Below are 15,737 nucleotides of genomic sequence, written 5' to 3'. Positions count from 1 at the left end.
GGTGGGTGCTGGGGGGGCCCAGTGGGGTGGCATTCCTCACCCCCCCACCCCCCCACCCCCCCCAACCTGCTCTCGGCAGAACGAGTCGGAATTTCGGGATAAGCTCTCCCCCATCGCCGTGGGGTTGAGTTTCGCTCTGGACCCCCACGCGCCCCCCGACGCCCACGGGCTGCGCCCGGTGTTGGATGCCCGCACCCGCACCCGCCTGGAGGCCAAGGTACCGACCGGCGCCCCGGGGCACCCTGTGCCACCCTGAGCCACCCCCAGGGCACCCCATGGCACCCAGTGGCACCCTGAGCCCACCCCATTGCACCTTGTCCCACCCCATGGCACCCCATGGCACCCTGAGCCCACCCCATTGCACCCCATGTCACCTTGTCCCACCCCATGGCACCCAGTGGCACCCTGAGCCACCCCATGGCACCTTGAGCCCACCCCATGGCACCCTGAGCCCACCCCATGGCACCCCATGGCACCCTGAGCCACCCCATGGCACACCATGGCACCCTGTGCCACCCCAGGGCACCTTGTCCCACCCCATGGCACCCAGTGGCACCCTGAGCCCACCCCATAGCACCCTGTGCCACCCTGAGCCCACCCCATGGCACCCTGAGCCCACCCCATGGCACCCTGAGACCACCCCATGGCACCCCATGGCACTCAGTGGCACCCTGTCCCACCCCATGGCACCCAGTGGCACCCTGAGCCACCCCATGGCACCTTGAGCCCACCCCATGGCACCCTGTCCCAACCCATGGCACCCTGTGCCACCCTGAGCCCACCCCATGTCACCCCATGGCACCCTGAGCCCACCCCATGGCACCCCATGGCACCCAGTGGCACCCTGTCCCCATGTCCCCCATCGCTCCCGTGTCCCCATGTCCCCCCGTTGTCCCCATGTCCCCTCATTGCCCCCGTGTCCCCCCATTGTCCCCATGTCCCCCATCACCCCCGTGTCCCCATGTCCCCATGTCCCCTGTTGCCCCCATGACCCCATGTCCCCCCATGTCCCCCATCGCTCCCGTGTCCCCATGTCCCCCCGTTGTCCCCATGTCCCCTCATTGTCCCCATGTCCCCCATCGCTCCCGTGTCCCCATGTCCCCCCGTTGTCCCCATGTCCCCTCATTGCCCCCGTGTCCCCCCATTGTCCCCATGTCCCCCATCACCCCCGTGTCCCCATGTCCCCATGTCCCCTGTTGCCCCCATGACCCCATGTCCCCCCATGTCCCCCATCGCTCCCGTGTCCCCATGTCCCCCCGTTGTCCCCATGTCCCCTCATTGTCCCCATGTCCCCCATCGCTCCCGTGTCCCCATGTCCCCCCGTTGTCCCCATGTCCCCTCATTGTCCCCATGTCCCCCATCACCCCCGTGTCCCTGTGTCCATGTCCCCTGTTGCCCCCATGACCCCATGTCCCCCATGTCCCCATGTCCCCTCATTGTCCCCATGTCCCCCATCACTCCCGTGTCCCCATGTCCCCCCGTTGTCCCCATGTCCCCCCATTGTCCCCATATCCCCCATTGCCCCCATGTCCCCTCATTGTCCCCATGTCCCCATCACTCCCGTGTCCCCATGTCCCCCCGTTGTCCCCATATCCCCCATTGTCCCCATGTCCCCCATTGCCCCATGTCCCCTCATTGTCCCCACGTCCCCCATCACCCCCGTGTCCCCATATCCCCCATTGCCCCATGTCCCCTCATTGTCCCCATGTCCCCATCGCTCCTGTGTCCCCATGTCCCCCCGTTGTCCCCATATCCCCCATTGTCCCCATGTCCCCCATCACCCCCGTGTCCCCACGTCCCCCCATGTCCCCCATCACCCCGTCTCCCCCATCACCCCCGTGCCCCCCACCGCCCCCGCGTGCCCCTTTGTCCCCATGTCCCATCGTCCCCCTGTCCCCCCCCCGCAGGCTCACATCCAGCTGGACTGTGGGGAGGACAACGTCTGTGTGCCCGACCTGCAACTGGAGGCCTCCGTGTAAGGGGGGGGGGGGGCAGGGGGGGACACCCCAGGGGGACTGGGGGTCCCGGGGGGGGGTGGCACATGGGTGGCCGTGACACGGGGTCCCCGCAGGGACCGTCGCGCCGTCTACTTGGGGGACCGCAACAGCCTGAACCTGACCTTCAACGCCCGCAACCAGGGCGAGGGGGGGGCCTACGAGGCCGAGCTGCACGTGCGGCCCCCCCCCCACGCCCAGTACACCGGGGTGCTGCGCCCCCACGGGGTATGGGGGGGGGGGGGGCTGGGGGTCCTCCTGGGATGGGGGGGGGGCTGGGGGGGGGGCTGGGGGTCCTCCTGGGATGGGGGGGGGGGGCTGGGGGGGGGGCTGGGGGTCTTCCTGGGATGGGGGGGGGCGCACAGGGGGAGGTCAGGTATGGGGGGGCACATGGAGGGGGGGCTGGGGGTCCTCTTGGGATGGGGGGGGGCTATGGGGGGGGGGGGGCTGGGGGTCCTCCTGGGATGGGGGGGGGCGCACAGGGGGGCTGGGGGTCCTCCTGGGTTGGGGCGGTACGGGGGGGGGGGGGGCTGGGGGTCCTCCTGGGATGGGGGGGGCTATGGGGGGGGGGCTGGGGGTCCTCCTGGGATGGGGGGGGGGTATGGGGGGGGGACTGGGGGTCTTCCTGGGATGGGGGGGGGCGCACAGGGGGAGGTCAAGTATGGGGGGGCACATGGGGGGGGGGCTGGGGGTCCTCCTGGGATGGGGCAGTACGGGGGGGGGGGGGCTGGGGGTCCTCCTGGGATGGGGGGGGGCGCACAGGGGGGCTGGGGGTCCTCCTGGGTTGGGGCGGTACGGGGGGGGGGGGGGGGCTGGGGGTCCTCCTGGGATGGGGGGGGCTATGGGGGGGGGGGGCTGGGGGTCCTCCTGGGATGGGGGGGGGCGCACAGGGGGGCTGGGGGTCCTCCTGGGTTGGGGCGGTACGGGGGGGGGGGGGGCTGGGGGTCCTCCTGGGATGGGGGGGGCTATGGGGGGGGGGGCTGGGGGTCCTCCTGGGATGGGGGGGGGGTATGGGGGGGGGACTGGGGGTCTTCCTGGGATGGGGGGGGGGCGCACAGGGGGAGGTCAGGTATGGGGGGGCACATGGGGGGGGGACTGGGGGTCCTCCTGGGATGGGGGGGGGCTGGGGGGGGGGGCTGGGGGTCCTCCTGGGATGGGGGGGGGTATGAGGAGGGGGGGGGTGGGGGTCCTCCTGGGATGGGGGGGGTATGGGGGTGGGGCTGGGGGTCCTCCTGGGATGGGGGGGGGATGGGGGGGGGGGAAGGGGGTCCTCCTGGGATGGGGGGGGGTATGAGGAGGGGGGGGTGGGGGTCCTCCTGGGATGGGGGGGGGCTGGGGGGGGGGGCTGGGGGTCCTCCTGGGATGGGGGGGGGTATGAGGAGGGGGGGGTGGGGGTCCTCCTGGGATGGGGGGGGGATGGGGGGGGGGGAAGGGGGTCCTCCTGGGATGGGGGGGGGCGCACAGGGGGAGGTCAGGTATGGGGGGGCACATGGGGGGGGAGCTGAGGGTCCTCCTGGGATGGGGGGGGGTATGGGGGGGGGGGCTGGGGGTCTTCCTGGGATGGGGGGGGTACGGGGGGGGGGGATGGGGGTCCTCCTGGGATGGGGGGGGGGCGCACAGGGGGAGGTCAGGTATGGGGGGGGGGGGGGGACACAGAGGGGGGTCAGGTATGGGGGGTGTATGGGGGGGTCAGGGGTTCCTCCTGGGATGGGGGGGGGCACACAGGGGGAGGTCAGGTATGGGGGGGGGACACAGAGGGGGTCAGGGGGTCCCACAGGGGGTGGTCAGGTATGGGGGGGGGGACACAGAGGGGGGTCACGTATGGGGGGTGTATGGGGGGGGGTGGTGGGGGGGTGGCAGAAGTGTGGGTGGGGGGGTGGCAGAAGTGTGCCCCCGGGGGAGGGATGGGCGCGTGGGGGGGTCCCCTGGATATAGGGTGGGTGCTGGTGGGCGCCCCCCAGGTGTGGGGTGGCTGTCCCTGACGCCCCCCCCCCCCCCTTTCCCCCTTTCCCCCCCCCCCAAGAACTTCTCTGCGCTGAGCTGTGAGCTTGGGGGGGGCAACGCCTCGAGCCCCCTCGTCTGCGACCTGGGCAACCCCATGAAGGCGGGCGCCAGCGTGAGTTGGGGGGGGGGGGGAGATGGGGGGGGGTAATAGGGATTTGGGGGGGGGGGGGAGATGGTCCTGGTGTGACCCCCTCCTTCCCCTCTGCCCCCAGATCTGGGGGGGGCTGCGCTTCACCATCCCCCACCTCAGCGACAGCAGCAAAAATATCCGCTTCGAGCTGCAGATCCGCAGGTGGGGGGCGGGGGGGGGGCTGGGGGGGGGCTGGGGGGGGGCAACTGGGGCACCCTGGGGTTGGGGGGGGGGGGCTGGGAATAAGGGGGGGGCAGCTAAGGGGTCATAAGGAGGCCCTGTTTGGGGGGGGGAGTGGGGGAGATCCTCTTTAGGGGGGTCTGGAGTGGAGGGACCCCAGTGGGGGGGGGTCCCAAAGTGGGGGGGGGGGGTCCCAAAGTGTGGGGGGGGTCCCATATGAAGCACCCTGAGGGGCTCAGCCTCGGGGGGTTTCACCGAGGGGCACCTGAGGGGGGGGCCTGGGGGGGGGGGGGGGGTCCAGGCTGTGACACCCCATGTGGGAACCTTCGGGGGGGGGCAAAAGTGGGGAGGGGTCCCAAAATTTGGGGGGGGGGAAGGTCCCACTGGGGGGGGGCTCAGGTTTAGGGGGGGTTCCCACTCAGGTTCACCCTGGGGGGGGGTCTGGGGGGGGGGGGGGTCCAGCCTGTGACACCCCATCTGGGAACCTTCGGGGGGGGGGGTGGTGGTGTCCCAAAATTTGGGGGGGGTGGTTGGGGAAGAAAGGGGGTGTCCCATATGGACTTGGGGAGGGGTCCCACTGGGGGGGCTCAGGTTTGGGGGGTCCCACTCAGGTTAACCCTGGGGGGGGGGGTCTGGGGGGGGCATCCCATGTGGGAACCTTCGGGGAGGGGGGGGGGCAAAAGTGGGGAGGGGGTCCCAAAATTTGGGGGGGGGGGAAGGTCCCACTGGGGGGGGCTCAGGTTTGGGGGGGGGTTCCCACTCAGGTTCACCCTGGGGGGGGTGTCCAGCCTGTGACACCCCATCTGGGAACCTTCGGGGGGGGGGGGGGTGTCCCAAAATTTGGAGGGGGGGAAGAAAGGGGGTGTCCCATATGGACTTGGGGAGGGGTCCCACTGGGGGGGGCTCAGGTTTGGGGGGGTCCCACTCAGGTTAACCCTGGGGGGGTGGTCTGGGGGGGGCATCCCATGTGGGAACCTTCGGGGGGGGGGCAAAAGTGGGGAGGGGGTCCCAAAATTTGGGGGGGGGGGGGGAAGGTCCCACTGGGGGGGGGCTCAGGTTTGGGGGGGGTTCCCACTCAGGTTCACCCTGGGGGGGGTGTCCAGCCTGTGACACCCCATCTGGGAACCTTCGGGGGGGGGGTGGGGGGGTGTCCCAAAATTTGGAGGGGGGGAAGAAAGGGGGTGTCCCATATGGACTTGGGGAGGGGTCCCACTGGGGGGGGGGGCTCAGGTTTGGGGGGGCGGGCTGCTGCTACAGCCCGGGGGGGAAGGAGGGGGGGGGGACACACCCGGGGGGGTGTGTGGGGGGGGGTGCCCCCCCCGTGACCCCCCCCCTGCGCCGGCAGCAAGAACGCCAACAACTCGCAGAGTGAAGTGGTGACAGTGGCGCTGGAGGTGCGGGCGGTCACCCGCCTCTCCGCCTTCGGGTGAGTGCCACGCGTGACCCGGGGGGGGGACACACACACACACGGGGTGCTGAGCCCTGTCTGACCCCCCCCCCCTCCCCCCCTCTCTCCCTCTGTCGCGCCCCCCCCCCTAAAAGGGTGTCACGACCCGACGTCGTCGTTGTCCCCGAGGGGCACCGGTGGCCCCAGCGGCCGCCGCAGCGGCTGCAGGATGTGGGGCCGCCCGTGGAGCACGTCTATGAGGTGGGGGGTGCTGTGTCCCCTCCCCCCCCCCCCCGGGTCCCCAACCCCAGGGGTCCCTGTCCCTCTGTCCCCTCGTGTCACTGGGACCCCGTGTCCCCAACCCCAGGGGTGCCCCCGTCCCACAGCCCTGGGCACCCCCGTGTCCCCAACCCCACAGGTCCCTCTCCCTGTGTCCCCTTGTGTCCCCATGTCCCCAACCCCAGGGGTGCCCATGTCCCTGAGCCCACAGGTCCCTATCCCTGTGTCCCCTCGTGTCACTGGGACCCCGTGTCCCCAACCCCAGGGGTGCCCCCGTCCCACAGCCCTGGGCACCCCCATGTCCCCAACCCCACAGGTCCCTCTCCCTGTGTCCCCTTGTGTCCCCATGTCCCCAACCCCAGGGGTCCCCATGTCCCCGAGCCCACAGGTCCCTGTCCCTGTGTCCCCTCATGTCCCTGTGTCCCCATGTCCCCAACCCCAGGGGTTCCCGTGTCCCCGACCCTGAAGGTGTCCATGTCCCCAATCCCACAGGTCCCTCTGTCCCTGTGTGTCCCCACGTCCCTGTCCCCATCAGTGCCCATGTCCCCAACCCCAGGGGTGCCCGTGTCCCCGAGCCCACAGGTCCCTGTCCCTGTGTCCCCTCGTGTCCCTGTGTCCCCATGTCCCCAACCCCAGGGGTGCCCATATCCCCAGCCCTGTGGGTCCCCACGCCGTGGGGTCCCCCGGAGGTGCCATGTCCCCATGCCACGAGTGTCCCCCACATTGCCATGTGTGTCGTGTCCCCCCCGCTGCCATCAGGTGGTGAACGAGGGTCCCAGTGCCATCAGCCACGGCACGCTGGAGCTGAGCTGTCCCCTGAGCTACCGGGGTCACCCCCTCCTCTATGTCACCGGCCACTCCGGACCCCGCAACTGCACCGCCAGCCACCCCCTGGACAGCCTGCGCCTGGCGGTGCGCCCGCGGGGACAGGGACCGGGGCACCGGGGGCGCTGGGGGCATTGGGTGGTGCTGGGGACATGGGGTGGCACCGGGAGATGGAGCACTGGGGGGGACTGGGGGCACTGGTGGGTGCTGGGGACATGGGGTGGCACTGGGAGATGGAGCACTGGGGGGGACTGGGGGTGCTGGGGACATTGGGTGGTGCTGGGGACATGGGGTGGCACTGGGAGATGGAGCACTGGGGGGGACTGGGGGCCTGGTGGGTGCTGGGGACATGGGGTGGCACTGGGAGATGGAGCACTGGGGGGGACTGGGGGCACTGGTGGGTGCTGGGGACATGGGGTGGCACTGGGAGATGGAGCACTGGGGGGCACTGGGGGCATTGGTGGGTGCTGGGGACATGGGGTGGCACTGGGAGATGGAGCACTGGGGGGCACTGGGGGCACTGGTGGGTGCTGGGGACATGGGGTGGCACTGGGAGATGGAGCACTGGGGGGCACTGGGGGCATTGGTGGGTGCTGGGGACATGGGGTGGCACTGGGAGATGGAGCACTGGGGGGCACTGGGGGCATTGGTGGGTGCTGGGGACATGGGGTGGCACTGGGAGATGGAGCACTGGGGGGCACTGGTGGGTGCTGGGGACATGGGATGGCACTGGGAGATGGAGCACTGGGGGGCACTGGGGGCATTGGTGGGTGCTGGGGACATGGGGTGGCACTGGGAGATGGAGCACTGGGGGGGACTGGGGGCACTGGAGGGTGCTGGGGACATTGGGTGGCACTGGAAGATGGAGCACTGGGTGGCACTGGGGGTGCTGGGGACATGGGGTGGCACCGGGAGATGGAGCACTGGGGGGGACTGGGGGGTGTTTGGGACATGAGGTGGTGCTGGGGACATTGGGTGGCACTGGGAGATGGAGCACTGGGGGGCACTGGAGGGTGCTGGGGACATGGGGTGGCACTGGGAGATGGAGCACTGGGGGCACTGGGAGGTGGTGGGCAGACTGAGGGCACCGGGTGGCACCAAGGCCGGTGGCACCGGGTGACATGAGGGGGACTGGGAGGGCTGGGGGACAGCGGGAGGGGACACGGGTGGCACTGGGAGGCGGTGGGGACAGAGGACGCGGGTGGCAGTGGGTGGCAGGGGGTGGCACTGGGTGGCAGAGGGGGGGACAGGGCTGTCCCCAGAGCTGTCCCCTCCCGCAGGAGCAGAGCCCGGAGACACACGTCCTGCAGCGCCGGGACACGGGGGACAGGCGCACGAGGGACACGCGGGGCAGTGGCCCCCCCACCCCCCCCCACACCCTGGTCAGTGTCCCCGTGTCACTGCGCCCGTGTCACCCCTCCACCCGCATGTCCCCCTCGTCCCTGTCCCACGTCCAGCCCCGTGTGCCGGGTGTCCCCATGGCGGGTGACACCTGGGGGTGACACTCTGGGGGGGGGGGGGTGTCCCCAAGGTGGGTGGCATGTGGGGGTGACACTTGGGGTGGGGGGTGTCCCCAAGGTGGGTGACGTGGGGGTGACACTTGGGGTGGGGGGTGTCCCCAAGGTGGGTGACACCTGGGGACGACACTTGGGGTGCCGGGTGTCTCCAAGGCGGGTGACACCTGGGGATGACGCTTGGGGTGTGAGGTGTCCCCAAGGCGGGTGACAGTTGGGGTGCCGGGTGTCCCCAAGGCGGGTGACGTGGGGGTGACACTTGGGGTGTGGGGGTGTCCCCATGGCTGGTGACACCTGGGGGTGACGCTTGGGGTGTGGGGTGTCCCCATGGCGGGTGACAGTTGGGGTGCCAGGTGTCCCCAAGGCGGGTGACACCTGAGGGTGACACTTGGGGTGGGGGGTGTCCCCAAGGTGGGTGACACCTGGGGGTGATGCTTGGGGCGGGGGGTGTCCCCAAGGCGAGTGACATGTGGGGGTGACACTTGGGGTGCCAGGTGTCCCCAAGGTGGGTGACACCTGGGGACGACACTTGGGGTGGGGGGGTGTCCCCAAGGCAGGTGACACTTGGGGTGCCGGGTGTCCCCAAGGTGGGTGACATGGGGGTGACACTTGGGGTGGGGGGTGTCCACAAGGCGGGTGACAGTTGGGGTGCCGGGTGTCCCCATGGCGGGTGACACCTGGGAGTGACACTTGGGGTGCTGGGTGTCCCCAAGGCGGGTGACATGGGGGTGACACTTGGGGTGGTGGGTGTCCCCAAGGCGGGTGACACCTGGGGGTGACAGTTGGGGTGCCGGGTGTCCCCAAGGCGGGTGACATGGGGGTGACACTTGGGGGGCGTGGTGTCCCCATGGCGGGTGACACTTGGGGTGGGGGGTGTCCCCATGGCGGGTGATGTACGGGGGGGGTGTGGATGTCCCCGCGGTGGGTGACGCCACCGGGGGGGGGGTTGGGGTGTCCCCAGGGGTGCCCCGAGGCGGAGTGCTTCCGGCTGAGCTGCCCCCTGGGGGGGTTGGAGAAGCAGCAGCGCGTCAGTCTGCGCATCACCTTCCGCCTCTGGGCCCCCTCCCTGCGCCAGGTGAGACCCCCCCGCACCCCCCCGGTGTCCCCCGGTGCCCCCCAGTGCCCCCCAGTGCCCCCCAGTGCCCCCCAGTCCCCCAACCACAACAAGCCCCTGGTACCCCTTCAGCATCACCCCCTCCCTCTATGGGGCACCAGGGGGTGACGGTGCTCGGGGGGGGGGGGGTGTCACAATGGGGGGGGGGGGTGCCTTTGTCACGCGTGGGGGGGGGTCAGTGGGTGCTCCGGTCCCCCGTGGGGGTGGGGAATGGGTGACCCGGTTCCCGGGGGGGGGGAGGGGGGGGGGCAGTGGGTTCCCCGGTCCCCCGTGGGTGTGGGTCAGTGGGTGCCCTTGTCACTCGTGGGGGGGGTCAGTGGGTGCCCCCGTCTCCCGTGTGGGGGGGTCAGTGGGTGCCCCGGTCCCCCGTGGGGGTGGGGAGTGGGTGACCCGGTTCCCGGGAGGGGGGGGGAGGGGGGTCAGTGGGTGCCCTGGTGCCACATGGGGTGGGTGTCACTGTCACTCGTGGGGGGGGGCTGTCAGTGGGTGCCCCGGTCCCGCGTGGGTGTGGGTCAGTGGGTGCCCTTGTCACTCGTGGGTGGGGTCAGTGGGTGCCCCGGTCCCCCAGGGGGTGGGTGTCCTTGTCACTCGTGGGTGGGGGCTGTCAGTGGGTGCCCCGGTCCCGCGTGGGTGTGGGTCAGTGGGTGCCCTTGTCACTCGTGGGGGGGTCAGTGGGTGCCCCGGTCCCCCGTGGGGGGGGTCAGTGGGTGCCCTGGTGCCCCAAGGGGGTGGGTGCCCGTGTCACTCGTGGGGGGGGGCAGTCAGTGGGTGCCCCGGTCCCGCGTGGGTGTGGGTCAGTGGGTGCCCTTGTCACTCGTGGGTGGGGTCAGTGGGTGCCCCGGTCCCCCAGGGGGTGGGTGTCCTTGTCACTCGTGGGTGGGGGCTGTCAGTGGGTGCCCCGGTCCCGCGTGGGTGTGGGTCAGTGGGTGCCCTTGTCACTCGTGGGGGGGTCAGTGGGTGCCCCGGTCCCCCGTGGGGGGGGTCAGTGGGTGCCCTGGTGCCCCAGGGGGTGGGCGTCCTTGTCACCCGTGGGTGGGGGCTGTCAGTGGGTGCCCCGGTCCCCCGTGGGGGGGGGGGGGTCAGTGGGTGCCCTGGCACCACAGTGCCTCGAGTGGGTGGTGGGTGCAGGTGCCCACGGTCCCCTGTGGGTGTTCTGTGGGTGCCCCGTGGGTGTTTATGGGTGCCCCACGGGTGCCCGTGGGTGTCCGTGGGTGTCAGTGGGTGCCCCGTGAGTGTCCGTGGGTGCCCTGTGGGTGTTAGTGGGTGTCAGTGGGTGCCCCGTGGGTGTTTCTGGGTGTCCATGGGCGCCCCACGGGTGTCAGTGGGTGCCCGGTGGGTGTTTCTGGGTGTCCATGGGCGCCCCACAGGTGTCAGTGGGTGCCCCTTGGGTGTCCGTGGGTGCCCTGTGGCTATTTGTGGGTGTCAGTGGGTGCCCCGTGGGTGTCCACGAGTGTCAGTGGGTGTCCATGGGTGCCCCGTGGGTGTTTCTGGGTGTCCATGGGCGCCCCGTGGGTGTCCGTGGGTGTCCGTGGGCGCCCCGTGGGTGCCCCGTGGGTGCCCCACGGGTGTCCCAGGGGCGCTGACGGCGGGTGCGCAGCGGGAGGTGCGGGCGCAGGCGCTGCGCTGTGACGCGGAGTACCGGGTGCTGCGGCTGCCGTACCGCCTCCCACCCCAACACTACCCCAGTCAGCGCCTGCAGGTGACCGCCGCTCCGGGGGGGCGCGGGGTGACACCCCACGGGTGACACTGTGGGTGGCAGGGGGGGGACGGGGCTGCAGTGGGCGCTGGGTGACACTGGGTGACGCTGTGGGTGACGCTGTGGGTGACCCTACGGGTGACGCTGTGGGTGGTATGGGGGGGACGGGGCTGCAGTGGGTGTGGGGTGACACTGTGGGTGACACTGTGGGTGACACTGTGGGTGGCAGGTGGTGACGGGGCTGCCGTGGGCGCGGGGTGACACTCTGGGTGACACTGTGGGTGACACTGCAGGTGACACTGTGGGTGGCAGGTGGTGACAGGGCTGCCGTGGGTGCAGGGTGATGCTGTGGGTGACACTGTGGGTGACACTGTGGGTGACACTGTGGGCGGCAGGTGGTGACGGGGCTGCAGCGGGCGCGGGGTGACGCTGTGGGTGACACTGTGGGTGACACTGCGGGTGACACTGTGGGCGGCAGGTGGTGACGGGGCTGCAGCGGGCGCGGGGTGACGCTGTGGGTGACACTGCGGGTGACACTCTGGGTGACACTGTGGGCGGCAGGTGGTGACGGGGCTGCAGCGGGCGCGGGGTGACGCTGTGGGTGACGCTGTGGGTGACACTCTGGGTGACACTGTGGGCGGCAGGTGGTGACGGGGCTGCAGCGGGCGCGGGGTGATGCTGTGGGTGACACTGCGGGTGACACTATGGGTGACACTGTGGGCGGCAGGTGGTGACGGGGCTGCAGCGGGCGCGGGGTGACGCTGTGGGTGACACTGCGGGTGACACTGTGGGTGACACTGTGGGCGGCAGGTGGTGACGGGGCTGCCGTGGGCGCGGGGTGACGCTGTGGGTGACACTGTGGGTGACACTGCGGGTGACACTGTGGGCGGCAGGTGGTGACGGGGCTGCAGCGGGCGCGGGGTGACGCTGTGGGTGACGCTGTGGGTGACACTCTGGGTGACACTGTGGGCGGCAGGTGGTGACGGGGCTGCAGCGGGCGCGGGGTGACGCTGTGGGTGACACTGCGGGTGACACTGCGGGTGACACTGTGGGCGGCAGGTGGTGACGGGGCTGCAGCGGGCGCGGGGTGATGCTGTGGGTGACACTCTGGGTGACACTCTGGGTGACACTGTGGGTGGCAGGTGGTGACGGGGCTGCCGTGGGCGCGGGGTGACGCTGTGGGTGACACTCTGGGTGACACTGCGGGTGACACTGTGGGCGGCAGGTGGTGACGGGGCTGCCGTGGGCGCGGGGTGACGCTGTGGGTGACACTCTGGGTGACACTGTGGGTGACACTGTGGGCGGCAGGTGGTGACGGGGCTGCAGCGGGCGCGGGGTGATGCTGTGGGTGACACTCTGGGTGACACTCTGGGTGACACTGTGGGTGGCAGGTGGTGACGGGGCTGCCGTGGGCGCGGGGTGACGCTGTGGGTGACACTGTGGGTGACACTGCGGGTGACACTGTGGGCGGCAGGTGGTGACGGGGCTGCAGCGGGCGCGGGGTGACGCTGTGGGTGACACTGCGGGTGACACTCTGGGTGACACTGTGGGTGGCAGGTGGTGACGGGGCTGCAGCGGGCGCGGGGTGACGCTGTGGGTGACACTGCGGGTGACACTCTGGGTGACACTGTGGGCGGCAGGTGGTGACGGGGCTGCAGCGGGCGCGCGCCGAGGGCAGTGCGGGGGTGCCGGTGTGGGTGGTGGTGCTGGCGGTGCTGCTGGGGCTGCTGCTGCTGGCGCTGCTCTGCTACGGCCTCTACAAGGTGGGTCCGGGGGGGCGCGGGGGAGGGGGGGACACCCCCCCCACATTTTGGGGCCGGGGGTGTGCAGGGACACGGGCACCATGGGGGGAGATGGGAGGGTGGAGGGGAGCTGGGGGGGTACAGGGGTGGGGGGGGGGCACAGGGGATGTGGGGGGGGGCACAGGGGTTGGGGGGGGACATGGGACATGGGGGGGCACAGGGGACGTGGGGGGCACAGGGGATGGGGGGGGCACAGGGGGTGGGGGGGCAAAGGGATATGGGGGGGCACAGGGGATGTGGGGGGGCACAGGGCCATAGGGGGGACATGGGATATGGGGGGGCACGGGGGGGGGCACAGGGGACGTGGGGGGGCACAGGGGGACATGGGGGGCACAGGGATGTGGGGGCACAGGGTGATGTGGGGCGCACAGAACCATGGGGGGGGGCATGGGATATGGGGGGGCACAGGGACGTGGGGGGGCACAGAGGATGGGGGGGCACAGGGATATGGGGGGGCATGGGGGACATGGGGGGCACGGGGGGGGACGGACATGGGATATGGGGGGGCACCGGGATGGGGGGCACAGGGATGGGGGGGCCACAGGGGGTGAAGGGGGACATGGGATATGGGGGGGCACGGGGGGGGGGGCATAGGGATGGGGGGGGCACAGGGGACGTGGGGGGCACAGGAATGGGGGGGTACAGGGGATGTGGGGGGCACAGGGGGACATGGGGGGCACAGGGGGACATGGGGGACACAGGGCCACAGGGGGGACATGGGATATGGGGGGACACGGGGGGGGGCATAGGGATGGGGGGGGGCACAGGGGATGTGGGGGGCACAGGGGGACATGGGGGGCACAGGGATGGGGGGGGGCACAGGGATGTGGGGGGCACAGGGGGATGTGGGGGGCACAGGGGATGTGGGGGGCACAGGACCATGGGGGGGGGGGGCATGGGATATGGGGGGGCACAGGGGATGTGGGGGGGCACGGGGGACATGGGGGGCACAGGGATGGGGGGGGGCACAGGGATGGGGGGGGCACAGGGGGATGTGGGGGGCACAGGACCATGGGGGGGGGCATGGGATATGGGGGGGGCACAGGGATGTGGGGGGGCACGGGGGACATGGGGGGCACGGGGGGGGACAGACATGGCATATGGGGGGGCACAGGGGGACGTGGGGGGCACAGGGACATGGGGGGGCACAGAGGATGGGGGGGCACAGGGATATGGGGGGCCACAGGGGGTGAAGGGGGACATGGGATATGGGGGGGCACAGGGGGACGTGGGGGGCACAGGGATGTGGGGGGTCCCCCCTGACCCCCCCCCCATCGTCTCCCCCCCCCCCAAGTTGGGCTTCTTCAAGCGCGCGGGGCCCTATGGCACCGCCATGGAGAAGGCGCAGCTGAAGCCTCAGGCGGCCTCGGAGGCCTGACGGGGCCCCGCACCGCCCGTCACCCGCACCGCCCCGCGGGCACCGCCCCGCGCCGGCCACCCCGCGCCGGCCACCCCCGCGCCGGCCACCGCCACCACGCTGGACACCGTGGGGCCCGGCGGCGACTGTCCCACTACCACCGGGATGGGCGTCACCGTCACCACAGGACAGGCGTCGCCACCGGACTGGGTACCACCGGGGTGGGCATCGCCACCGCCAGGGACGGGCAGCACCATCATACTGGGTACCACCGTGCCCCGCGTCACCGCCGGACTGGGTACCACCATGCCCAACATCACCACCGGACTGGGTACCACCGTGTGCGCCATCACCACCGGACTGGGTACCACAATGCCCAGCGTCACCACCGGACTGGGTACCTCCGTGTGCGCCATCACCACCGGAGCGGGTGCCACTGGGATGGGCATCACCACCAGACTGGGTACCACCGCGCGCAGCATCGCCATTGTACTGGGTACCACCAGGATGGGCATCACCACCGGACTCAGTGCCACCATGCCCAGAGTCACCACCGGACTAGGTACCACCGTGCCCCGCGTCACCACCGGACTGGGTACCACCGTGCCCTGCGTCACCACCGGACTGGGTACCACCATGCCCGGTGTCACCACCAGACTGGGTAGCAGCATCACCACCGGACTGGGTACCACCGTGCGCGCCATCACCACTGTACTGGGTACCACCGTGCGTGGCATCACCAGCGGACTGGGTACCACCATTCCCAGCATCACCACCGGACTGGGTACCACTGGGACCGGCAGAGGGGGTGACGCCGAGCCGGGCACCAACACGCTGGACACCGCCGTGCCGAGCGGCAGCAGCCCGGGCACAACCGCTGTGCCGGGTACAGCCGCCGTGAGCTGGCACAACCTGCACGCTGGGCACCACCGCCGGGCCGGGCACTGTCACACCGGGGCACCACCACCGGGCCGGTGACACCGCTGTCGTGACTGGCACTGCCAACCCCAGGGACAGCCGGGACACCGTTGGGATGGACAACACCCCACCATGCCTACACCGTCACTGCGCCGGCTCTGTCATCCCCACCCGGTGCAGGACCTGGGGACACAGGCGCCATGGTGGCAACTTGTGGCGGTGTCACCCTGTTGTGGTGTCACCCGGTTGCGGTGTCACCCAGTTGCGGTGTCATCCTGTCGCAGTGTCACCCTGTTGTGGTGTCACACTGTCATGGTGTCACTCGGTCACAGTGTCACTGCATTGTGGTGTCACCCTGTCACAGTGTCACCCTGTTGCGGTGTCACCCAATTGCAGTGTCACCCTGTTGCGGTGTCACCCGGTTGTGGTGTCACACGGTTGTGGTGTCACCCGATTGCCGTGTCACCCTGTTGCCGTGTCACCCAATCGTGGTGCACCCTGTCGCAGTGTCACACTGACATGGTGTCACCGGGTTGC

General features: G+C 70.9%; 1 protein-coding gene across 1 annotated transcript; it reads left to right on the top strand.

Moving 5' to 3' along the window:
- Positions 1-79: 79 nt before the first annotated feature.
- ITGA5 (integrin subunit alpha 5) lies at positions 80-14,352 on the top strand (the record flags this gene model as incomplete). Its single annotated transcript, XM_082501217.1, has 13 exons — positions 80-217; positions 1,908-1,975; positions 2,072-2,222; positions 4,018-4,110; positions 4,211-4,290; positions 5,654-5,734; positions 5,851-5,956; positions 6,734-6,886; positions 8,080-8,181; positions 9,275-9,388; positions 11,025-11,126; positions 12,764-12,886; positions 14,220-14,352. Coding segments are annotated over 13 exons (1,395 nt in total), but the record flags the coding sequence as incomplete, so codon positions are not given.
- Positions 14,353-15,737: the final 1,385 nt, after the last annotated feature.

Source organism: Vanellus vanellus (assembly GCF_965231255.1).
Source record: "Vanellus vanellus genome assembly, contig: HAP1_SCAFFOLD_1966, whole genome shotgun sequence".
NCBI classification, from domain to species: domain Eukaryota; kingdom Metazoa; phylum Chordata; class Aves; order Charadriiformes; family Charadriidae; genus Vanellus; species Vanellus vanellus.
This window is presented reverse-complemented; position numbering and strand designations above follow the sequence as displayed.